The 25,581-nt window shown below is 35.9% G+C and overlaps 1 protein-coding gene across 1 annotated transcript in view; it reads left to right on the forward strand.

The window, feature by feature from the left end:
• SLC15A5 (solute carrier family 15 member 5) overlaps positions 1-25,581 on the forward strand; it is a 78,649-nt gene that overhangs the window by 46,285 nt on the left and 6,783 nt on the right. The window contains 1 exon segment of the mRNA XM_045828985.1: positions 1,918-2,049. Within this exon segment, the coding sequence (XP_045684941.1) occupies positions 1,918-2,049 (132 nt within the window).

Genomic DNA, 25,581 nt, shown 5'->3' on the forward strand with positions numbered 1-25,581 from the left:
TTAGTCTTCCTGCCCATTGTTTGTCTCCTTATATTTATAGTGAGGAAAGTTCATAAGCCAAGTCCTTTTTATAACTGTGAATGCTTTCTTCCAATGCCTCTCTAGCGTTTCTCTCATGCCCCACCTTTGAATCTTCCTGAAAATACCTGCAACTTGGTGTCAGGATCCTGCTGGTAATTGGCACTGCCCAAGAAACCTGGGGTACCCACAGCCCCTGGCCGCCGATACGTGAAGCCCCTCTCCACAGTGTTGTATTTATCACCATTATGATCTTTATCTCCAATAAGTATTTGTGGTATTAAATGCCTGGTTAGCACTGCCCTTAATATATTGTGCATATCTTTGCTCTTTGCCCTCTCAGAGTTTAAAACCCAGGAAGGAGGTACCCATGCCTTTTCCCACCCTCTGCCCCAGCACTCAGCACGTTTCCTAGGGCACAGATAGAGAGACACCTTTCAAAATTTATTGGATGATAAGTAAAAACATGTGGAGGACATGCAGAAAGCAAAACAGAAATATTAAATGAATGCAGGAAAGAACATGAGTGCATTTACATTATGTATTAGTAAGTTGGCTTAAAAGAGCCAAATATATTTCCAGGAGTAAAGTAGGGAGGCGATAAGATCTCTTTCTTCTTATAGACCAGGAAACTAAAGGTTTAGTGGTCACAGAATATCGGTTTTCTATCACCACTTTTTAAAATGAGCTTTAATGTTTATTTATGATCACTCATTGTAGAAAAATTTGTGAAGTACAAAAGATCAAGGAGAAGAAAAATTATAGATCCAGTAATTCAAGTACTCTAGGCTAAAACTGTTTCTGTTATTCGATGTATTTTCTTTTAAATTTTTGCCATTCTGGTGTACCCACATTCCGGCTCCAACAATTTTTGACTCACATCCAAACATGTTTTATCTCTGCCCTTGTTTGCACACCCACTTCCTCCTTGTGGTGCAATGTTGAAGCACATCCCAGATATATTATAATAAATATTATAAATATTTTAGCATATGTGCCTAAGATTGCCATGCATATTTTAGTAGTTATGTTAATATGGTATGCACAAATTCATATATACTTATTTTCATCAATTTCTGATATCAAAAATTATTTTAATTGAATTTTTTCATTGAGGTATAATTGATAATTGACATATAACATTATATTAGTTTCAGGTATATGACCTAATGGTTAAATATTTGTATACACTGCAAAATAATCTAGTGTAACCACAGTAAGTCTAGTTACCATAAGTCACCTTACAAAATTACAAATTTTGGTGGGGGTTTTTTGTGTGTGTATGATGAGAACTTCTAAAACATACTCTCTTGGCAACTTTCAAACATGCACTACAAAATTACTGGCTACAGTCATCTTGCTGTGAATTATATCCCTATTATTTATTTTATAATGAAAGTTTGTACCTCTCAACACCCTGCACCAATTCCACCTACCCACCGATACCTTTCCCCTTCTGGAAACCACCATTCTGTTCTCTGTATCTATGAATTGTGTTTTATTTTTCTGATTCCACATATAAGTAAAATCATATACATTTGTCTTTCTCCGTCTCACTTATTTTACTTAACATAATACCCTCAAGGTCCATGCAGGTTGTAACAAATGGCAATTTTTCATTCTTTTTTATGGCTGAGCAGTATATTGGGACACCCAACCACTAATCAATCAAATTTTTCTTGTGGCTATACAAGATATATTTTCCCACATTTTAATTTTTAGACATATATAAATTTTAGGATCATAATATATCTTACTATAGTAATATTAACAAAGTCTAACCAAAATTTTAACTGTACCAGTACACTTTCTTTGAGATATAAGCAACACTAATTTGAATAGTATCTATGAAAGTATGTTAGAAAGACTGTTCTAAGTTCTGACTTCTTTTCCTCTCAGTTTCTATAATGTTGTACAGATTTGTTCCAAGTACCGTCAGAGGAAACCTTACGAATTTTTTGATCCTGTTCAATGGATTTGTTTACTTCATGGGGGAACTGCTGGTGGAATTGGTATATCTCATCTCAGAAGGTAAAAACAGGTTTATGTTATGCATATATATACATACACACACTTGGTGACTAGAGAATTGGGAGACAAAACCTTAAGAGGGGTTTTGCCAGTGTAGTCTTTCTTTTTCAATTGATCCACTTTTGCAATTAAGGTAGGAAATAGACTCTTGCTATATTCACTAATTTCTGAGAATTGTTTTTTTTATATATAGGAAGAGGTAATTACAGAATGTCACTTATCATGAGACCCCGCCTGCTGTCTTTCTCTAGTGTATTTTAAAACAAACTAGTCATTATAATCTTATTAGGCCTTATTCAGTAGTGCTTCAGAGCTGGCATAGATAACCCTCAGAAAAGGTAAATTCTGTGTAAATAGGAGTATCTGGATTATCTCTTTGGGGGGTGATTTGGTAGTTTGCCAGAAGTCTGCCATGTGCAACAAAATAGAAATTGTGCATGAATACAAATGATCTTGGAAATTCTTTCCCATGCAAACTTTGGTCAGAAAAAAACAAAACAAAACAAAAGTCACATGCAAACATAAAAAGTACTCTTCTTCTATGTCCTGGTAGAAAAATCGGACATGATACAAATAATGATTAGCTGTCACAGTGAAATGTCATAGGCTATATTTTAAATCCACAAACTTTTTCCTTTATTTGTTCTAAAATGTTAACATAGTTTAATTTTTTAATTTACTTTTGCTTATTTTATGGAAAATAACCACAAACTTTATTCTTTTTCACTTTAAAAAATACTTATGTTGTGCACTTGAAATAATACAAAAAAGTGAATTTGTGTAGTCTTGTAACCAACAAATCTAATTTAATTACTTTTGAACTACAGAAAAAAATAACTGCTATGAATGAGAAACTCCTTTTAACAGTAGGTCTCTATTCAAAAAAATATTTATCCAGGACCCTCTTTCTTTCAGGCACCAAAATGGGCACTGATGATACTGTAGCAAGCAGAATAAATACTTCCAAACTGTCACAAAATTTCTAAGTTTGTAAGGAAACAATAAAATCAACAGTGATAAATGCAATAAATAGAGTTGTAGGAAACAAATATACAATCCATGACTGATTAACAAGATCACACCCTGCCCTAGTCCCAGTTAACTGAGCAAGTTAAGCAAAAACATGTATTGAATACTTACTGTGTGCCAGGTCCTGTACTACATTGAATTTTGTGAGATACAGTTCCAGTCCTCAAAGAGCTCAAATCCAAACTGTCATAACCAACTGTATGAACAATGCAAGTTGTTAACTTTTCTGGTGATTAGATTCTTTATATGCAAACAAGGAATAAAGCATTGTTATTAGAATTTTATAATAGACTGGAAAAGTTCTTATCTATATTTCTACCTGAAACATATTAGGTAGAAAGAATGCATGGCTTTTTCTTCACATTATACAATGAAGATGTTTCTTGCTAAAAATGTAAATTTCTATCATCAAACCATATTTGACATGCTCTAGAGCTATAGTCAAATATTAATACCAGTTTATCTTTTATATAAATCTAAATTTTTCATTTGCATGCTTAAGCAACTTACGCAGAGTGGGTCCAAACCTCACTGGTTAAGTTCTCCACAAGACTGTCCTCACTTGAGACACCAACCACAAGTTCAGAGATCCCAGGACTGCCACCACTTCTATAAGCTGGCTGTAAATTTGGAGGTCCCCACAGACTCCCTCAGGTTTCCTAATTTGCTAGAACTCAGGAAAAGCACAGAACTCACAGAACTCGGAAAAACACAATACTTCAATCACATTTTTTATGATAGGAAAAGAATAGAAATCAAAATGAGCCAAAGGGAGAGACACCTAGAACAAGGTATGAAAAGGTTCCAAAAGTAGAACTTCCTTCACCCTCAGGGACAGAGTCAGTACCTAACAGGCACGTCAGTGTGACAGCATGCAGAGTGCTGCCAGCTGGGGAAACTCATCTGAGCTTCAGCACTTTTATCAAGTCTTTATTATATAAGCAGAGTTGATTGAATCACTGGCTATATGGTTGAATTTAATTTCCAGCATCTTTTCCCACCGCAAAGGTTGGGCCAGTATGGTGTGTCTCAGAGCCACAATCCTCTAATCACATGATTGGTCTTCCTGGCTGGCCAGCCTCCATTCTCAGTCATCTATTTAGCATCAGGTGAGGTTTGGGAGGCTCACCACAAATAATAAAGACACTCCAATCACTCAGGAAATGCAAGAGGTTTAGAATTTACATCCTAGGGACCAGGGACAAAGCCAAGCAAACCCTTCACTACATATAATGATGTCACTCAAAACCTAAATATCTATTGAGAATTTGCAAAAGATGGGAGGAGCTGTTACATACATTATTGCATTAATTACAACAATCTTGTAAAGGTGATACTATCTATGGTCTTTGTTTTAAAATTTAACAATTAAGGCAGAAAAAAAGAAAGTGAAATGCTCCAGTTATCTCAGCCAGAATCGGACAGCTCTGACCCTCTGAGGGTTCTGAAACCAAAGCCAGCATTGACTGCAACACACCGAACAGCTATTAGGACTACCTCGGATGGCGGTCTGCATATAACATGTCATTGATAATGTTCTAGATAAAGGAAAAGCTAAATAAATGAAAGTTTATGTAATTCTGGCAGAGTCTGAAGGGAGGTTTACTAAGGACATATGGCAAGGACATCTTAGCGACACCAGATGTGCAGTGGGGCACTCTAAACTTGTGTTCAGGAGAACACCGAGTAAATTACCACTAGTTAATTTCATTTACTTCTTATCTGAAGAGTTTTCCTGTTCATAAGAATCTCGTTATATCAAACCACATCCCAGTAAGTTAGAATCCTATAATTGGATGTTACTTTAGAGGTCATCTAGTCTAACACTGTACCCAAAACTAGATGTACTCCAATCTGCTAGTACCTAGAAAAAAACCTCACTTTGAGATATAACCTGAGTCTGCCCATCTGTTGAGAACTATGCACCACAGAATAAGTCTAATTTTCTACCCACATAGCAACTCTTGAAACATTTGATAAATATTCAGAGAAATAATGTGGCATAGGGTTAAGAAAGCAGGTTCTGGAGTTGAATCCAGATAGTCTAGCTATGTGTGCTCAGTTTCCATGCCAGTAATGACAATACGTAATTCAGTATGTTGTTCTAAGGTTTAAGTAATTAATATACATGGTAAGTGCTCAATAAAGATAAATATTATGATGCTATAGACAAACCACCCCAGTTTTCTCACATTGCATGATTACATGGATTTTTTACTATAGAAGCCCCTCCATCCATTAAACAAGCAACAATTTGTCAGTATCTTTCTTAAAATATGGTGTCCAGAATCGAACATAATACTCAAGGTGGATAGATATATCATTTTGATTAGCCTCTCTCCCTCTCTCTCTCCTCCCTCCCCATCTCCCTGTCCTTCTCTCTGAATGCCAATAGGGATTTGGTGGACTTTTTAAGTAGTTGCATCATGCTTATGGTCAATTAAAACTTTAAGTTTTTCCCTATTTTTAGCAGCCCCTCTCCATTCAGTTCCACTCATCACAATTTTTTTCTAATTAAATGCAGGAATTTATCATTATCCTTAATAAATGTCAGCCTATCATCCTAAATAACACCTTTTAAAACTTGATTCTGTCATCCATTGAATTACTAATCTTCACTTCTTTATTAACTCTGTGTCATCTGTAAATTTAGTAAGCAAGTACCTATACATCTTCCAGGCAATGGATAAATTGTTGAATTTGATACAACCAAAAATAGAGCCTATGGAAAATTCTTAAAGACCTCACTGCAAGTTAATGACAATCAACTAAACTTTCCCGTTTGGATTTAATCAGGTCCCACTGCATTTAATCGCTATATTCAGCCCACATACTTCTCCATCATTCCCTGATGTACACAGGACACGTTGTCATATGTTTTTCTCTGAACAGGATATGGCTCTGTTTGTGACAGTCCTTTTAGTCATCAGAATAGCATTCGCCAAGAAAGGAAATGAAGTTCATCTACATGATTTGGTTCTAGTGACCTTCTACTGACTTATAGTGACTAATTAGGGCCTTTTAAAAGAGAGGGATCCTTTGACCTTATGCCTGATTTTGGGTAACTCATCCTGTTTCTAAGACTGTTTCCTCTTATTTATAAGAGGAAATGCCACACTTCACTTTGCTCAGAGATGATAAAAGGATAAAATTAAATAAGGCTTTTGAAAAGTTTAATGTCAGAGATTATCTTAAATACAAAATTAAGTCATATATTATAATGGTCCATTTGGTTTTAAAAAATCACTCTATTTAGCCAAACAACCAGACCAATTTTGTCACTGAACAGACCACAACGAAACCAACACTATTCACTATTACTATGTGCTTAAGCATCCCACACGCCTCCACATTCCATTTAGCACATAGGATATTTTAAACCTTTAAGGATTCATGTCAGCTGAGCATGTGTGTATGTGAGCGTGTGTGTAAGTGTTAGTGCATGATTGGAAAAGATAATCAGCTATCACAGTCTCCCAGTCTCCAAGCTGCATTAGTCATTTTTAGCACCATGATGGAGAATGGTGTGAATGCGGTAAATTCAAAAGATTTCTCAAAACTTGACTGTGCAGACAGATAACTGTTAGAGTGACATTTTCAGTACAAGTGAGAAAACTGATCCTTCTGGGATCTCTAACTCTGACTGCTTTAAAGGAGAAGATACAAGACTAAACCCATCCTCCTACACTAATCATTTCAGGAATAGTTTATCTAAAAGTAGCAATGCTAATATAAAGAAGTGAAGAAGTCAGTCAAACTGCTTATTTCAACTATATTCCATTAGCAACCAAATCAATTTTCTCACACTCCTGAGTTTGAGCTTACATTTTGACAAAAATAACAAAATAGCATTCAGTGAAAAATGACATCTTTGTTACGGAGGTACAGGTGATTGAAAGATCCAAAGCAAAACGTCCAAGGGAGGAAGTGTAGTTGGACAGAATGAAGAGGTCAGAGTGTACCTCTTTGTGTCCCTGCTAGTCCTCCCTCCACAGAATTCTGGAAAGGAGCAAGATCATTTTAGATTAAAAAATGTGATCTTTTAAACTCAGTTAAATGCCTGTGGTAACTGAGGCCACTGACAGCCACATCAGCATGAATCACCTAGCTGCTCTTGAAATAGGAGTTTGCAGTTGCAGTAAACATGGAAGAAAATATTTATGCATCTGGAAAGGTGTTCACCTGGATTTCACAGGCCCATGCTTATTTTCCAAGAGATATGTTTCTTCAAATTCAGATCAAAGCCTCGGGTCCAACTTTGCATGGGTTTTCAGAGGGCAGATTTTTAAATCCTAAAGGAAAAAGAAGTGGCCCACTACCCCATAACCTATCTTTATTTTAAAAATATATGTGCAGTGTTTATTTTTTTAACTTTTTTTATTATTCAAGTGCAGTTGTCTTCATTTTCCCCTCACCACTCCCCCCTCCACCCCAGCCATCCATACTTCCTACCCTTGATCCCAACCCCCTTTGGTTTTGCCCAGGTGTCCTTTAGAGATGTTCCTGAAAACCTTTAGTCAGCCAATACTCTACTGTCTGAACTACTTTAGTGCCAGAATTCCTGTGGCTAACTAGGCATGCCCCCAGCAGCTCCTATAGGCAAACCCTGTTTATGGTCCTCAGTCAGACTTAGATACTGAGTCCTCCTTGTACAACAGGGTTATGTATTTCAGAAAAAATTTACTCTACACCCTCAACCTTTGGCTCCACAAAAAAATCCTTGATGCTACTCAGAGGCCTTAGAGTTCATAACAGTATCCGGGAAGAGCCCTAATTACCCTGTAGGCTACAGAAAACAACTGCTCATTTCTATTGGCTCACAACAGATACAAAGGGCACAACTTTGAGTCAGACAAATCTGAATGTAAACTCAACTCAATTCTTAAAAAACTGTGAGGTCTTGAGCACATTATATAACTTTTCTGAGTGTCAGTTTCTCCTCCTCTAGAATGGTGTCACTAATAACTTCCAAGAATTCTAGGAGGACAAGAAGAAATAAATGTAAAGCACCAGATAAATAAGCACACAAAAGGGATTTTTGTTGTCATTGTAATTTGAGGGAGATCGCAATAATTTCTGAGTGCACAAGGTTTAACATAAATATGCTATTCTGGGAAGACACTTTAATAATTCTGCAGAAAAAAGTGTGTTCCATAAATGCAGAGCTCAGTTGTCCTATTGAACTTCAATTTCAGGTCTACATTGGGGTGAGATGAAATAAATCAGTGCTCTGAGATTCTTCTTGGCCTCATGGACCCATGTCACTAGTGCAGCTTCCTTTGCATGACAAACTTCAAAGTCTAGGTAGAGTTAGAATCACATCCATATTCATACTGAGTGCTTGGAAATGTGATGGAAGAATGGGTGGTATTTGGCCTGTTGAGCATAGGAGCAAAGTATTTCTTGTAGGGAGCACATATATCAAGGCTTGGAAGTAGAGAACTATGAGGTATATCAGAAAAACACAGAGACCAGTAGCCTGAAAATACTCACCAAACATTTTCTGAACAGAGAATATGAGGAGAGAATCACATGAAGTCAGCTTGACTTATAGAACTTTATTTAACTTGAAGGTAATAAGAAATCATACAGGCATCAGGCTAGTGACATGATCAGTTTGGTTGTAGAATCACTGTGGAGGCAATGTCATTTGGAATGGAAAATGAATGGTTTGGGAGAAGCAAAAAGAATACAATGAAAGTCACCCAGGCAAATCTAGATAGTGATGAACTAAAGAGGAAGGATGCAGATGGAGAGAAATGAGTGAATATAATCTTGATTTTAAGGGTAGAATCAAGTCCTCTGTGATTGGGTTGATAGAGTGAGGGGGCAATAGGGTATAAGAAAAAGACAAGTATCAAGAAGGCATCCCAGATTCTGCCAAAAGCAACTGGGTAGGCAAAGCTTCTATTTTTTAAGTGAAGAACACTAGAAGATGACTGGATTTAAAAACTTGTCACGCATTCATGTTTTTATTGAATTTATCAGGGTGACATTAGTCAGTAATATTATGTAAGTTTCAGATGTACAATTGTATAATACACTGGCTGTACATTGTATTGTGTGTTCACCACCCTAGGACAAGTCTCCTCCATCACCATATATAACTCCTATGCCCTCTTTTACCTCCCTATACCCACTTTCCCTCTGGTAATCACCAACCAGTTATCTGTTGATGAGGGTTATTATTATTTTTTTTGCTTAATCCCTTCATCTTTTCACCTGACCTTGCAATTCCCCTCCCCTCTGACAGTTGTCAATCTGTTCTCTGTATCTATGAGTCTCTTTCTACTTTTTGTTAGTTTATTTTGTTCATTAGATTCCACATATGAATGAAATCACATGCTACTTGTTTTTCTCTATCTGACTTATTTCACTTAGCATAGTACTGTCCAGGTTCATCCCCATTGTGTGAATGTATCAGAGTTTTTTATCTGCTCATCTACTGATGGGCTCTTGAGCTGCTTCCAAATCTTGCTATGGTGCAGTGAACATAGGGGTCCATATATGTTTTTGAATTAGTGTTTTGGATTTCTTCAGATATATTCCCAAAAATGAAATGGTGAGTCATAAGGCAGTTCCATTTTTAATTTTTTAGATAACTCCATACTGCTTTCCACAGTGGCTGCACCAATCTGCATTACTACCAACAGTGCATAAGAGTTCCCTTTTCTCCTCAGCCTGTCAACACTTATTCTTTGTTGGTTTGTTGATGATAGCCATTCTGACAGGTGTGAGAATACAATAGAATGGATATTTCATTGTGGTTTTAATATATATTTCTCTGATGATAAGTAACATTGAACATCCTTTCATATGTCCGTTATCATCTCTATGTCCTCTTTGAAGAAGTGCCTAGGTCCTTTGCCCATTTTTTAATTGGATTGTTTGTTTTTTTGATGTTGAGTTTTACAAATTTTGGACCAAATGTGTCATTGGCAAATATGTTCCCCCATTCAGTGGGCTATCTTTTAATTTTGTTGAAGTTTCCATGTAATCCCATTTATTTATTTTTTATTTTGTTTCCCTTGCCCAAGGAGATTTATCAGATAAAATATGCTATAAGAAATGTCTGAAATTTTATTGTCTATTTTTTCTTCTAGGATTTTTATGGTTTCAAGTCTAACATTCAAGTCTTTAATCCATTTTGAGTTTGTTCTTCTGTGTTGTGTAAGAAGGTGGGCTAGTTTCATTTTTTGTACATATCTGTCCAATTTTCCCAACATTTATTGCATAGACTATATTTTCCACATTGTATGTTTTTAGTTTCTTTGTCAAATATTAATTGACTATAAAGGTGTGGGTTTATTTCTGGGGTTTCTATTCTGTTCTACTGATCTATATGTCTGTTTTTATGCCAGTGCTATGCTGTTTTGATCACCACAGTGTTGTACTATACTTTGAAATCAGGTAGTGTGATTCCTCAAACTTTGTCCTTTTTTTCTCAGTATCACTGTGGCTATTCAGGGCTTTTTGTGGTCCCATATAAATTTTTGGAATATTTAGTTCTAGTTCTGTAAAATATGACATTGGTATCTTGACAGTAATTTTGTTGAACTTATAGATTGCTTTGGGTAGTATGGACATTTTAATAATGTTAATTCTTCCCATCCATGACTATGGTATATGCTTCCACTTATTGCTATCTCCTTCAGTTTTCTTCCCCAATGCCTTATAATTTTCTTAGTATAGTTCATGTCTATCTGTGGTGAAATTCATTCCTAGGTATTTTATTTTATTCCTACATGCTTGATATGATTTTAATCTTTTTAAATTTATTGAGATTCTTTTGTGTCTTAATGTGTAGTTTCTCCTAAAAATGTTTCATGTTCACTTGAAAAGAATGTATATTCTATTCATTTGGGTTGAAATGCTCTGAACATATCTATTAAATCCATCTGATCTAATGTGTTATTTAAGGTTATCATTTTCTTATTGACTTTGTGTCTGGGAGATCTATTCATTGATGTCAGTAGGGTTCTAAAACCACTACTATAACTGTATTACCCGCAGTCTTTCCCTTTATGCCCATCAAGATTTGCTTTACATATTTAGGTGCTCCTATGTTGGGTGCATAAATGTTTACAAGGGTTATGTCTTCTTGTTGGACTGCTCTCTCTACCGTTATACAGTGTCCTTCTTTGTCACTTACTATATATAGCCTTTCTTATAAAGTCTATTTTTTCAGATATAAGTATTGCTACCCCAGATTTTTTTCCTTTCTATCTACATGAGGTATTTTTTCCCTCCTTTACTTTTAGTCTATTTATATCTTTCATTAGGAGGTAGGTCTCTTGTAGACAGCATAACTATGGGTCTTGTTTTCTTATCCATTAAGTAAATCTTTGGTTATCAGACTCCTCTTCATCTGCTCTCCAGTGGTTATTCAGGATAATTGATCTATAATTTAGCTGTAATTCCAGTTTGGTCCTGGGAGGAGGTGAGTGTATTTTCCACTTACTCTGCTGCCGTCATGCATCTTACCCATTCATTTTTAGCACATTAAATTTGATGTACTTGTTTGACATCCAAATAGAAATATCTGGAGCTCAGGAAAAAGATCTGGGTCAGATATATAAATACATATCTTTGACACAAAAATAGCATTTGAACCCATAGAAATGAATGAAATTACCTCGTGTAAATATTAAGAATGAGAAGAAAAAAGAACTCAGGACCTAGACCTGAGAAACCTCAATATTAGAGGTTAGATAGAGGAGAAATGGTCTGCCAAAGAATGAAAATTAGCAGCCAGAGATGTGGGAGAAAAATTTAGATCACACACATATGTGTGTGCATTCATGTACATATGTACGTGTGTATGCAGATGCATATGTTTCACTGAAGCTTAAGAGGTTATTTCAAGTAAGAAGTGATAAATTGTGTTAAATATCACTGTGAGATCAAATAAAATAAAGAATGAAAAGCAGTCATAGATTTAGCAACCTTATGATCACTAAGGACTTTAGTAAGAGTCACTTCAGTGGTAAGAAAGGACTGAAAACCAAATTGGAGTTGGGCAAAAAACATCTATGAAGTGAGGAAATAAAGGCATTGTGTTTAAACACCTCTTCTGAAGAACTTGGCACTGAAGATTTGAGAGATAAAACGGTGGCTGGATAAAAACACAGGATGCCCAGTTACATTGAATTTCAGGTAGACAGTGAACAATTTTTTGTGTATGTTCCATAAAATATGGTGAGCATACTATAAACATGGAATTATTTGTGCAATATTCAGGGCATGCTTATCTTAAAAAATAATTTATTGTTCTGAAATTCAAATGTAACTGTGAATCATGTATTTGATCAGGGAAGCTTAGATGTGGGTTCAAGGTAGCCTCTTATTTTGAGAGATCTTGGGCATATGTGAGTGATGAAAATATCTGGGGAAGTTAAAAATGCAAGTTAAAGAAGGAAAACTGACTTCTCAAAGAACGGATACTTCTTTTCTGCACTGAAACAGAAAGGAGAGGAAGGTGTGGGTGTGAGTAGATGTGTTGTTCTTGTTTGGGAAAGATATTGGACCCTTCCTTTCAAAGCTCCCAATTTTCTTTGAGAGCAAAAGGGGATTACGATACAAAGGAATAGGAAGAACGGGGGAATATGAACTGACTTATCATAAAAGTGAGCAAAGCTGATTTAGAAGAGAAATGGTAAGACTGGTGGCAGTGTTGAGGGTCCAGTTAATGCTGGTGATCATGAAGAATAATACCAAACTACCTGAAGCGTGATTTTGCCTGGGGATATTCTAGTGCTCAAGGCAGGTGTGAAGCTGCCTGGTTGATTTTTAAAGACTATAAGACACAGGAAGAAAGGTACTAACTTTACTCTTAAATTAAAGTAATTTGGGATAAATCTTATAGGTCATTTCTTTCCAAATATGCAAAAAAATGAGAAAACTTCTCAAATTCTGAAATAAATAAGTTTACACTATTGTCTAACTGGAGTTGCAAATAAGAGAACAGACTATACAAACAACAGATATTGGACAAAATCAGTTCCTGCTATATCCATTATGTGATTTAAATTAAATATCTTACTATTTTAAGTAGCTCCACTTAAAGATTGACTTATTAATTCACTTCACAAGTACATACTGGGTCCCTACTATGTGCAAGTACTGAATTAATACCAAACCTGATGTTTAATTAACAAGGAGAACCTTATAGAAATAGTTGACACTCAAATTAATATCAGATCTATTCATTTGACTAATGCTATTACAATTACAGTTCATAGCTAATGACATTATCAGGCTATTATCACAAAGCATTACCTCTCTTCTAAAACTCATTTTCATGATAATTCATTGAAATCATCACGAGAACACACTATCTTGATGGGTTTTTACCTCCCAGTGCTCTTCCAGAGAAGGAACTCACGGGGTAAGGAAGCTTATTATCCCAAATATTACCAATGCCCTTTCTCTGTACAGTTCAGGTGAACAATGCATAGCAATTTCTCTACAGTTTTGAAAGGCACAGTGTCCCTTCCCAGAAACAGCAACTTGACTTTATTTTAATCCACAATTCCCAAAAAGTGGAAATGCAAATTAAAGTCTCCACACAGACATTGTTATGAGAGTAGAGTATTGAGCTCCTGCAAATTTGGGGCCCAATCTCAGTTCACCCATTTTATTCAATACATATTTATTCTGTCTCCTTTACAGGACTTTCAGAATACAGCCCAGGCTTTCTGTGCCTCTGTTTCCTTGTCTGTAAATTGAAGATGATAATCTGAGTACTTCTTAGATAAATATGAAAGATGATAGAAAGTCAAAGTAGAAATAGTTGTTAAGTATTATTTCCTTCAGGTATCATGAAAATTAATGTGTTTTAAAAATTAACTCAGGTAGGAGAGCTATGAATCTCAAATGAAGCATTTAAATCAGGTTACTGAAAGGAGGAAGGAAAGAAATTAACATTTATTAAGTGTCAGTTATATGCAGACCTTGCTGTATGCATTTCACAAAGATATTATTTCATTAAATCTTTACAACGGTTCTTTGATGGTAGATATTTGTAGCCCTATCATACATGTATGAGAGGATAGTGAGCTCAGAAAGTTATATAAGTTGCCTAAATCATGTAGCCGTGGTGGATTCCCAAGACCAAAGCTCTTCTCACTGCCCAGTGTCAATTTCCCATGACACAGGCACAGCCGCCCCGGGCAGTGACTGTTACATCTTTCTAATTGTCTACTTTTTCACTCCCATCCTAAAAGCATAGCTGTGTCTACAATAAAGCAAGTATAAAATCCATTTCAATTTTGTCTCCACAATTTTGGATTGTTGATAAATACCAACACCATGAAAAATAACTTTAAAGAAAAGAATACTAATGAAGTCTGAGGAAAAGAATTGCTTACTATGCCCAACTATTATTATTTGAAAATTTCCAAAAGGCACATTTTAAGATTTTCAAATTTCCATTAGATTAAAAATAAAACAGTAATTAGTAAAAAAGAGGAAGTATTATTTTTCCTCTAAAAAGAGATGGCAGAAATCTGTCTTGAATCAAAAGTGATATACCCTAGCACTGAAAATAATGACATGTGTGCTTGAGGTGAGCACACAGTATACTGAAGTGAATGAATCTTAGGGTTCAGAATCAACTGTTGCTATTACTTTGTCGTATCATGATGTCCAAAAGAACATCTTAGGACAGTTTCATAAATAGCATAAAACTTCCAAATTACAGTGTTCAGGTTGTAATTCAGGACTTCAATTGCTGAAGAAGAATTGGTTTTGATGGAAAACCACCCCCTTCTGAAGTTTTACAGGAATTCAGAAATGATTTTTAAAAATCAAATTTTTTCAAAAGTATGTTTGATGAAGTGAATTTTTAAAAAATTCTTTTTTTTTGCTGTAAATGATGAAATACATTAGACTATAAAGGAGGGGGGGAAGACTTCAAAAAGGTGATAACAATTATTGTTTAATTTTTTACAGTATTTTTCCATTTGTGTGCACATGTGTAGGTATTAAATTTATTTATATATGTATATATATATATGGGTTTTATGCTAAATTAGGGTCTGAGCAAACCCTACTGAATGTTTAATATTCAAATTTGTATCAAATATCCACCTTACTTCTTCCTTTAAATAATACTGTGAACATATTTCCATACCATTTGAAATTCTTCTAAAAAAAAGCAGCTCACTTTTAAAAATTATATGGTTTATTTTATTGCATGGATATATATTTTAATTGACTTTGCCCCTTCCATCCTGGCTGGTGTAACTCAGTGGATTGAGTGCCATCCTGTGAAACAATAGGTCACTGGTTCCATTCCCAATCAGGGCACGTGCCTGGGTTGCAGGCCAGGTCCCCAGCTGGAACGAAAGAGAGGCAACCACACATTGATGTTCCTCTCCCTCTCTTTCTCCCTTCCTTCCCCTCTCTAGAAACATAAGTAAGTAAAATCTGTTAAAATAATAATAATAATTTGCCTTTTCCTTCTTAAGAAATGTTTAGGATGTTCCCAATTTTCCTTTTCTTTTTTGTCCCACACTACCCAATTTTTTAATGCTATAAATATTATGAATTACTATCATTCTTTTGTATAATCTTTAAATACATCCCTTATTTTCCCCTTGAAATAAATCCTGGAAATGGGATTGTTTTTTCTGAGGCAAGTTAGTAAGAAACTAGGAAAATTCCCTGGCAAGTGGAATGAGGAAACTGAGACAAATGTTTGACTAATGGCCAAAAGGCTAAGCAATTAATAGCCAACTAATAAATCACAAGACCCTATCCTCCCTAACTGAAGATGCATAAGAGCAGATGGTTTAAATCATCATAGACAGGGAGCTAGATAACAAAAACCAGTTAGTCCAGACTAATCCAAGATGAAGGAAAGAGAATGATGCTAAAGCTCAGTTTATCATCACTATAATGAAAATTGACACCACAAATAGAAGGGAGTTTGAGGGGCACAAAAACCATGACACTTCTGAAAAGACCATATTCTGAACAAGATCCGCCCCCCAAACAGAAGGCGAGTGCAAATTTGGCACCAGAAACCTTGAAGACAACCCCTCACCCCCAGGAACACACAAAATCCCAAGAACTAACTGACCACATGCACAACTCACCGGAGCCACACCAGCCAGAGCTAACTTGCATTTTTGAACAGGAAATTGAAATTTGGAATGTTATAAACGTTTTTACTTTTCTTCCATTGATGGAATGGTTAAGCATATTTCTTGCCCATTTTTCCTTTGGTAGACTTGTATTTGCTCTGGGGATACTTTTTTGCTTTGTTTTATTTTTGGTGGTAGTTGTTTACTTCTTAATAATGTTATTATTTTAATAACAGTTGACATAAATTATTATATTAGGTTTACAACATAGTGATTAGACATTAATATAACTTACAAAGTGATCACCATGAGAAGTCTGATACCTGCCTGACACCATACACAGCTATTAGATTATTATTGGCTCTATTCCCTGTGCTATACTTTACATCCCCATGACTATTTTTGTGGCTACTAATTTGTACCTCTTATCCTTCACCTTTTTTATTCATACCTGTAAACTCCCTCCCATCTGGCTTCCATTCATTCTCTGTAAGCTTAGTTCACTTTTGCTTATTCATTTATTTTATTTTTTAGGTTCCAGATGTAAGTGAAAGCATAGAGCATGGGTCTTTCTCTGTCTGACTTAGTTCACTTAGCATAACACCCTCTAGGTCCACCCATATTACCACAAATGGCAAGGTTTCATTATTTTTTATGGCTGAGTAATATTCATTGTATATATGTACCACTTCTACTTTATCCATGTGTCATCAGCGGGCACTTAGGTTGTTTCCCTATCTTGGCTACTGTAAATAATGCTGTAATGAACAGAGGGGTGCATATATCTTTTTGAGTTGCTGTTTTGGATTTCTTAGGGGTGCATATATCTTTTTGAGTTGCTGAGCACCTAGAAATAAAAGTGCTGAGTCATAAGTAGTTCTAATTTTTTGAGGACCGTACTGTTTTCCAGAGTGGCTGCATCAGTTTGCATTCCCACCAACAGCATACAACGATTCCCTTTTTTCTATTTCTTCACCATGTTTTTTCTTATTTATGTACTTATTATTTACACATTAAGGATATTATCAGTTAGTCCTATTTATTTCTAATATTTTTCAACTTTTAACTCACCTTATAATTTTATAACTGAGTTTTATAATTTAGTACACCGTCTACATCTATGACATAACTTTTTATTTAGTCAATGTTTAAAAATTCAGTTCAACAAGATTTTCTTCTCTTTGTATGTATCCTGAACATTTCTTGTCAGAGTTATTGTAGGAACATTTTCTTTCTGCTGTTGTGAACTGAATCATTTCCCTTCATTACAACTCATGAGATAATCACTATTATATAAGAAGATTATTAATGTTTGTCTTCATCTTGTATTGAACTTTTTAAACTTCCTGAGCAAATTTATGAGAGTATGTCAGTTAATCTTTTAAACTAAGAACAAAATTATTTAATCTTAAATATAATTTATTATCCATATTTCTAATATTAACTCTTATATTTTGTGTTTTTATCATGACACAGAACTTCTAGGGCAATTGTAATACCAGAAGACAATCACATTTTATCTTGATCATAATTAAGATCTCTCTTATTTTTCTATGAAGCATATTTGTAGATTTGTAAAGATAATTTTAAAGGGTATTTTTTAGCATAAGAAAATTTCTATTTCTTGTTATCTAAGATTTAAACAAATCAGGCTAAATCTTATTGAATGCTTCTTAAACAGCTTCTCAAGAGCTGTTTGATTTTCTTACTGCTCCTGACATTATAGTATATTTAATTAATAGATGTTTCAATATTAAATCATCTTTACCTACAAGGAATAAATAATACTTGACAGCATCAATACTTGATGATCTTTTTGCTACACTCTGGAAAGATCTAGGAAAGGTTAACTTCTTTCATGAAAATTAAAAGGTACATTCAGGACCTAATGTCTGTTTTGAAGATAATTCTGTGAAACTTTTCCCCATTATTTCTTGCCACTAAAATTTTTTGTTTCTTCTTCATTCAGTTTTGGCAATTAATGTTTTTCTAGGTAATTATCCCATTTCTATAAGATTTTTGACACTAATATAGAATGCTCACAGCTAAACACTTTTGTTATGTATTCTAAATAGATTTGTCAAGGGCTTTCATTGTTACATTTTTTCTGTAACAAATCAGCTTTTAGAACTATTAAATCTATTATACCTTAATATATTGACTTTCCTCTCTCATCTTTATTTCCTTTCACTTTATTTCCCTTAGACTTGTTTTATTTGTTTTCTAATTTTTTGTGTGTTTAATGTTGAGTCCATTTATTTTCAATCTGTTGAAAAACAGGACTCAATGAGTAAATGTGGATATCTTATTTGCTTTATTCAATGATTCATGAATCAGGCAGCATCCCATCTAGTACACAGAAAGAAACTCTAAGGAGTTGTTCAAAATAGATGCCTTTCTTAGAAGGGGGTGGGACAAGAAAGTTATTAGCAAAAGAAAAGATCGGTTCAGACAAAGTCACCTTTTGGAGGAAGGGTAGGAGGCTATCATGCAAATTAGCCTAATGCTGGTCAGGAAATTGCTGATTGATTGACTGGTTAAAGGTCAAATTCCTAAGAGAACCAAATTAAGTTTTGGTTTGTTGATCTGGAGCAAGTAGCTCCATTTTGGGTCTCTTGGGGTTTTGTGTGTGTACGTGTGTGTGTGTTTAACAATCCTTACTTTAAAATTACAAACATATGTGCTTTATATGTGCCTCTGAGTAGAATTTACATCTGTACCCCTAAACTTGTAAATGCAATTTCCTCACTTTCTTTATTTTCTAAACACTTTGCAATTGTTTTTATTTCCTCTTTGGCCAACTATAATTGATCCTTGAACACCACAGGTATGAACTGCACTGGTCAACTTATACATGATTTTTTTTTTAATGAACACAGTTGGTCCTCCCTATTTGTTGGTTTTGCACCTGCAGATTCAACCAACTGTGGATACAAAATAATATTTTTCACCTGCAATTGGGAACCCAAAGACACAGAGGGCCTGCTGCGTGTGCTATTCTGTGCCATTTTATATAAGGGATTTGAGTATCCATGGACTTTGGTATCCATGGGGGTCATGGAAATAATCACCATGGATACCTAGAGCCAACTGTAGTTAAATTTGGGGGGAGTTCAAAAAATTATACGTGGATTTTTGGCTGAAAAAGGAGTCAGCACCTCTAATGCACACATTGCTCAGGGACCAACAGCATTAGAGGCAGTATCTTTAATTTCTAGGAGATTTGGTTTGTTATTGATGTTATTGGGTTGGCCAAAAAGTTTGTATGGTTTTTTCCATAAAATAAAACATACATTTTTCATTTTCACCAATAACTTTATTGATTTGAATATTTTAGTATGTTGGCATCTCCCATGTGGTAGAATGTTGATTGTTCTCAGTTAATGTCTTGATTTGATCACTACCGACTTCAACTGGCCTACCTGTTACAGAACACAGTGGGCCAAAGGGCAATATACTATTACCGAAAGGAACCTCCCAGGTTCGTTATGTCCGCCACCTTATAGGAAAGACATCTCTCAATGCCAGAGATTTGTGAAAGGGAAAGGAAATGTTTATTTAATGCTATACAGACTTAACGTAGTAAACTAGTGACTTCATCAAAACCCCAAAGTCCCTTAAAACACCCACAAACACACACAGTCCTTCCTTTCCCCCTTTGCCCAGTCAGGGGTACCATATCTCAGGAAAAGAAATAGAAGTCCGTGGCTCAGGCAGCCCCGGGTTCTTCCCAGTAATCCTTGCTTGGATGGCAGACCTCCCTCGGTTCCCAGCACCATCAGCTGCGTCGCCAGGATCTCCAACTAAAACTGAGTGGTAGTTCTCTGCTAAAGCCACGTGGTGGTTCCCCCTACTAAAGCTGCGGGGGTCCCCACTCTGGCAAAGCCACATGGCTCTCCTTTCTATTGTCACAGCCACATGGTTCTCTGAAATACCACAGCCGCATGGCCGCGGGAGTTTCCACTCTGGCAAAGCCTTGTAATTCTCCTTTCCAGGGCTGTGGTCATCTCCTGCAATGGCTGTGAGGAGGTCGGTTCTCTGCTAAAACTGCATGGTGATTCTCTCTCACAGGGCTGCAGGAGTCCTCACTCTGCTAAAGATGGAGTGATTCTCCCTCCTGCACTGGCTGTGATCCTCACCCCAATGGCTGCTGCATCTGGGTTTAAATCCCCACGCCAATCTTCTTCTGCAGCCCCATTTCCGACTCCGCCCACAATTGGCTACACTTGCCAGCACTCTCATTTCCTTCCAGCTTTACTGGGCTGCTATCGTGAGTCTGGGCAGGCATGGCCCCATGGCGTGGAGCCAATCATCTCCAAGCTCTCATGCAGGTGCTGTGCTGTAACTAGGGGGAGTTGCCTCCCAGTTACATCTTAGGGGGGAAGTTCCTTCCATCCCCCTGCCTCAGAGCATAGCCACAGCTATTTAACATATCTATATAACCAGTTAAATGTTATAGATATGTTAAATGACCATACCAGAGGTTAGCTGCAAAGCTGTTGCTATACAACACAGCTCTCAATGGCCCTGCTCCATTTGTCCCTTCCCCCAACTGACACCTGTGTGGGGGGAGGGAGAGGGCATCTTAATATTTCCTGGACACCTTGAGTTCTGGACCCCATTCCAAATCCCTTTTTGGGGCTCCCTTCTTAACTGCATCTTGTAACATACTTACCAGGAGCATTGTCTAGTCAGAAATCTCCAGCATGAAACTTTGCAAACCACTTTTGACACATCTGATCAGTCAGAGTGCCCCCTCCGTACACTGCACAAATCTTTATTTTGCATTTCAGTTGTGTTTTTACCTTTCTTGAAATAATAAAGCATAATAAGCCAAAAGTGTGGTGTGTTTCCTTCTATCTTCAATATTAAAATGGCTACACAAAAATTCACCAATTTTGATGTTTTTTAAATGCATACTGATATGACAGCTGTCGCAATACAATCTAACAAAATTATTTCAAATGAAGTTAGCCAACTAAGCACTACTAGAGTCATCTTATGGAAAAAACCAAATGACTTTTTGGCCCACCCAATATTTGAAGCTCTATAAAAGAGTATATTCTCTTTTTGTACTAAACAATGTAATCTTTATTAAACTATTATCAATCATATTATTCTAATTCCCTACATTTTATTTTTAATAGTTTTATCAAAAACTGATCAAAGTGTGATATAATTATTCACCAGAATTGTTTACCATGTTTTTGTTCTTGTGTTTCCAACAGATTTTATGTTGGAAACATTATCTTTATATAAAGATACTCAGTGCCCCTTTGACATAGTTTTCCCTACAAATTCACCTTTGCCTAAAATAAATACTACCTATTTTATTTTTGTCATTTCCTTATCTGATCCTAATTCTATTATTATTATTATTGCCTTTGTCATCTTGTTTTAGATGTGGTTTTGGTAAGCAACCATTATTGGGTTGGCCAAAAAGTTCTTTTGTTTTTCTTCATAAGATGACTCTAGTAGCACTTGAGTGTCTTTAACTTCATTCAAAACAATTTTCTTAGATTGTATTGTGATGGCTGTCATATCAGTGGTTTTTAAAAGAAACATCAAAATTGGTGAATTTTTCTGTAGTCATTTTAATATTGAAGATGGAAGAACATGACACAACATTTTCAGTATATTATGCTTTCTTTTTTATTTATTTTTTATTGTCATTCAAGTACAATTGTCTCCATTTTGCTCCCACCACATCGCCCAGCCTCACCCATCTCCTCCTTCAACCCTCAGACCTACCCCCTTTGGCTTTGTCCACATGTCCTTTATACATATTCTTTGATGAGCCTTCCCTATTTTCCCTCACTATCCCTCTCCCCATTTCCCTATGGTTACTGTCAGTTAGTTCTTTATTTCCATGTCTCCGGTTATATTTTGCTCGTTTGTTTGTTTTGTTGATTAGGTCCCACTTATAGGTGAGATGATATAGTATTTGTCTTTTACTGTCTGGCTAATTTCACTTAGCATAATGCACCCCAGTTCCATCCATATGGAAAAATATATTTGCAAATGATACCTTGGACAAGGGTTTGATCTCCAAAATATTATGCTTAATTATTTCAAGAAAGGTAAAAACACAACTGAAATGCAAAAAAAAAAAAAGAAAAAAAAAGATTTGTGCAGTATACAGAGGAGGCACTCTGACTGATCAGATGTGTCAAAAGTGGTTTGCAAAGTTTCACGCTGGAGATTTCTCACTGGACAATGCTCCTGGTCGGTAGACCTGTTGAAGTTGGTAGTGATTAAATCGAGACATTAACTGAGAACAATCAACATTCTACTACAGCAGAGATAGTCAACATACTCAAGATATTCAAATCGATAAAGTTATTGGTGAAAATGAAAAATGTGTCTTTTATTGTATGAAAAAAAATACAGACTCTTTGGCCAACCCAGTACAATACGTATTATGGTCACTTTTTCTTCCTCATATTGGCCTTTTTTCTATTTACTCATCCTCAAAAGAAGAGATTTTCTGAGAGGCAGTATTTACCAACTGAGAATGTGTGTGGGTCCCCTTAGCCCATACTCTTCTGTCCATAGTCTTTCCATGTTTTTGCTAAAGTCTTCTGTGAAAGTGCCCCCATCAAAACCCAAGCTGCAGCAAGAAGCAGATTGCATTAGTGCAACAGCAGCTACTAATATTCTGTCTAGAACTGACATGGGGGTTGCACTGGGGAGAAGACTGAATAAGCAGCATCTGTAAAAGGCAAACTTTGTGGTAACAAAGCAATGAGATGACCCCCTGTTTCCTGCAGGAGTATGTGATTGTTGTTTGAATAACAAGTCTGGTAGGGAAGTGAAAGCTCTTAGGTTGAGGATGGACTGGCTAGAGAGCAGCTGGTCTGGCTAATAAGGAAACTAGCCAGGGGACAGAATTTCCCACTGGATGGGAAGCATATCTGATAAGAGCAGGGACATAACATGGTTAGGCATTTGAGGCCCTGTGAAGTTCAAAGATATAAAGATAGGATGTGAACTTTTGGGCCTTACAATATAGGGCATAATGTGGTACAGGAATAAAGTATATTCCTCTTTCATATTAGCAACTCTGTGCTGTTTATATAATAGTACCACAGCCTGTGTAAGTCACCATATGTTTCTCAATCCAATTTCAAAAGCTTTAAACTTAGTGTAAATGACTCTAAGACTTTCTCAATAGGTTGAATGTCAATCCTGGGATTTAAGTGGAAATGTTGTCTTAAGTATTTTAGAGAATATTTGGGGTAAGCTATTTCAAAGTCTACTGTCCAAACATTCCTAAACTGTTGAGAAGATGCTAAGAAAAGTCATAAAAGTGTTACAGTTATAACAGTTAAGAAGTTGAGTGTTCTACTGAGAGATGCTTCACTTTACCTCTCTGTACCTTCCCCCTTTAATCTGTAAAATACCAGAACTAGTCTAGATAATCTACAGTCCTTTTATTTCTAAAATGATCATGATAATTTAAGTAGGAATATTATATTTAGTATCTACAAAGTCTAATACTCCAGAGTAATCCCTTGTTTGTATATCTCCCCTGTTAATCTGTGAGTTCCTTTTCTTGAGCAACTTGGAATGTCCATTTCCTAGTATGTGAACATTCCTTCAATGATTTGAAAATGAACAAACAACTACAGCTGAACAAGAAATATTTGGGGGACTTCTAAATGAGCCCAAATATTTTGTGGGTTGTATTATCTCAATGACCTAAACTCATTATTTACCAGCTGGTTATACCATAAAAGTATTTAATCAACTATATTTCACTGTGAACATTAGTGAATGTCACTTACTGATCCCCAGGCTCTTTATGTGGCGCATTTTCTTCTTATGCTGTAAACCGTCCTGTCCATCCCACCTACAGTTTGGAGTTTAGTTAGTCCCATTCTGGATCCAAAGTGTTCTCTTTATTTGCTTCTCCAAGGATACTCCTTATTTCAATCAGCTGTTAGAAGTGTCAGATGAGAAATGGCACAAATGTGAATTATGACAATAAAAGTTTATAAGCTCCTAAAATAAAATTATAGTACCTAAGAGCTGAGTCAACTGACAATGTTAAATGGAACATTTTACAACCAGTCCTGGGATAATGATAAAAGAGAGAAAAAAGTAGCACACGGAACATGAAGAAATATCTGACAGGAAATATTTGAGCTTGATCTTGATGGGCCCAAGATCGAACTCAGGCTACATGATTTTGGGTGAGCTAACTTAAAAGTAAGGATAGGGAAGGGGTAATCTAATGTCCATGGATTACTTCCTCCGTGTCCAGCTGTTGATTTTATTATCTCTTTTACTTCCCATAACAGCTCAGTGAGAGAGGTTTGTTTTCATTTTAGAGAAGGGAAATCAAGGCTAACGTGGTTGAGTTGGGCTAAAACCCAACAAAACTGTTAAATAATAGAGACAATGTTTGACATCAAAAGTCTCTCTGATTTCACAGCCCAGACTCTTTCTATAGTTTCTTGTACCCAGTGCTATCTCTTTGCATATGTAGATAATCTCTATATAAATAAAGCAAATTTTAGGTTTTCTAAAGACTCTCTCTTCCCAACTTGCTGCTATTGTCTATTCCACACTATCAATTCAGGAGATGGCTCTCTTTACCATGTAGCTTTCCATGTAAATTAGCTACACAAAGAATGTTAAATTATTGCTAAGTAAGGAAAAATATAGGGCTAAAGTGAAGATCAGCATTAGAAAGAAAGCTGAACTCTAAAAATGATATTTCAGAAGGAATGTGTTACAAGAGTTTAAATAGGTGATATGGCAAGCTTTCATTTTAATTTTAAATAACTCCACTCACAAAATGTTTTGTGTTACTTATAAATTTCCTCTGCCTACTTCTAACATTTCTAGTAAGACATTGTTCTGTCACCCCCTGTGCCCATAATACCAAATCACTGTGCTTCTCTGTGCCCACCGCAGTGTCCCCAGTGATAGAGGCAAGCACACAGGTGTGCCCAGGGGGCCTGGTGCTATCTCCCAATAGGCTAGTATTTGCTGTAAGTGTACTTTCTTAGAAATATTGTGTTTTACCTTTAAAGAGCTTACAGAAGTTATATTCTTTTCTCTCATTTGACTTTGTTATAATATGAAAATGGTCTTTTCTATTACTTATTATGGACCAAAATTCATGCTCCAAGAATTAATGTCATGTTAATTCTGAGGCTTCGCATATTCTGTGCAAACTCCTCTTACTCTAGTCAGAGACACACAGTGATCAAATGATACAATTGTATGACATGCAAAGTGCTGATGTGAAATGAAAAGGGCAGAAATATGATTGGGATATTAATTAAAGACTAATGAGAAAATAGGACTGTTTGAACTGGCTTAACCAGATGGTTTAACTCTTTCTGAAAATGTATGATATTATCTCAATTTATTTTGGCTTCCGCCCCCAACTCCCTCCCATTTA

Source organism: Phyllostomus hastatus, unplaced genomic scaffold, assembly GCF_019186645.2.
Source record: "Phyllostomus hastatus isolate PE091 unplaced genomic scaffold, TTU_PhHast_1.1 phas_scaffold_93, whole genome shotgun sequence".
Classification (NCBI taxonomy): Eukaryota; Metazoa; Chordata; class Mammalia; order Chiroptera; family Phyllostomidae; genus Phyllostomus; species Phyllostomus hastatus.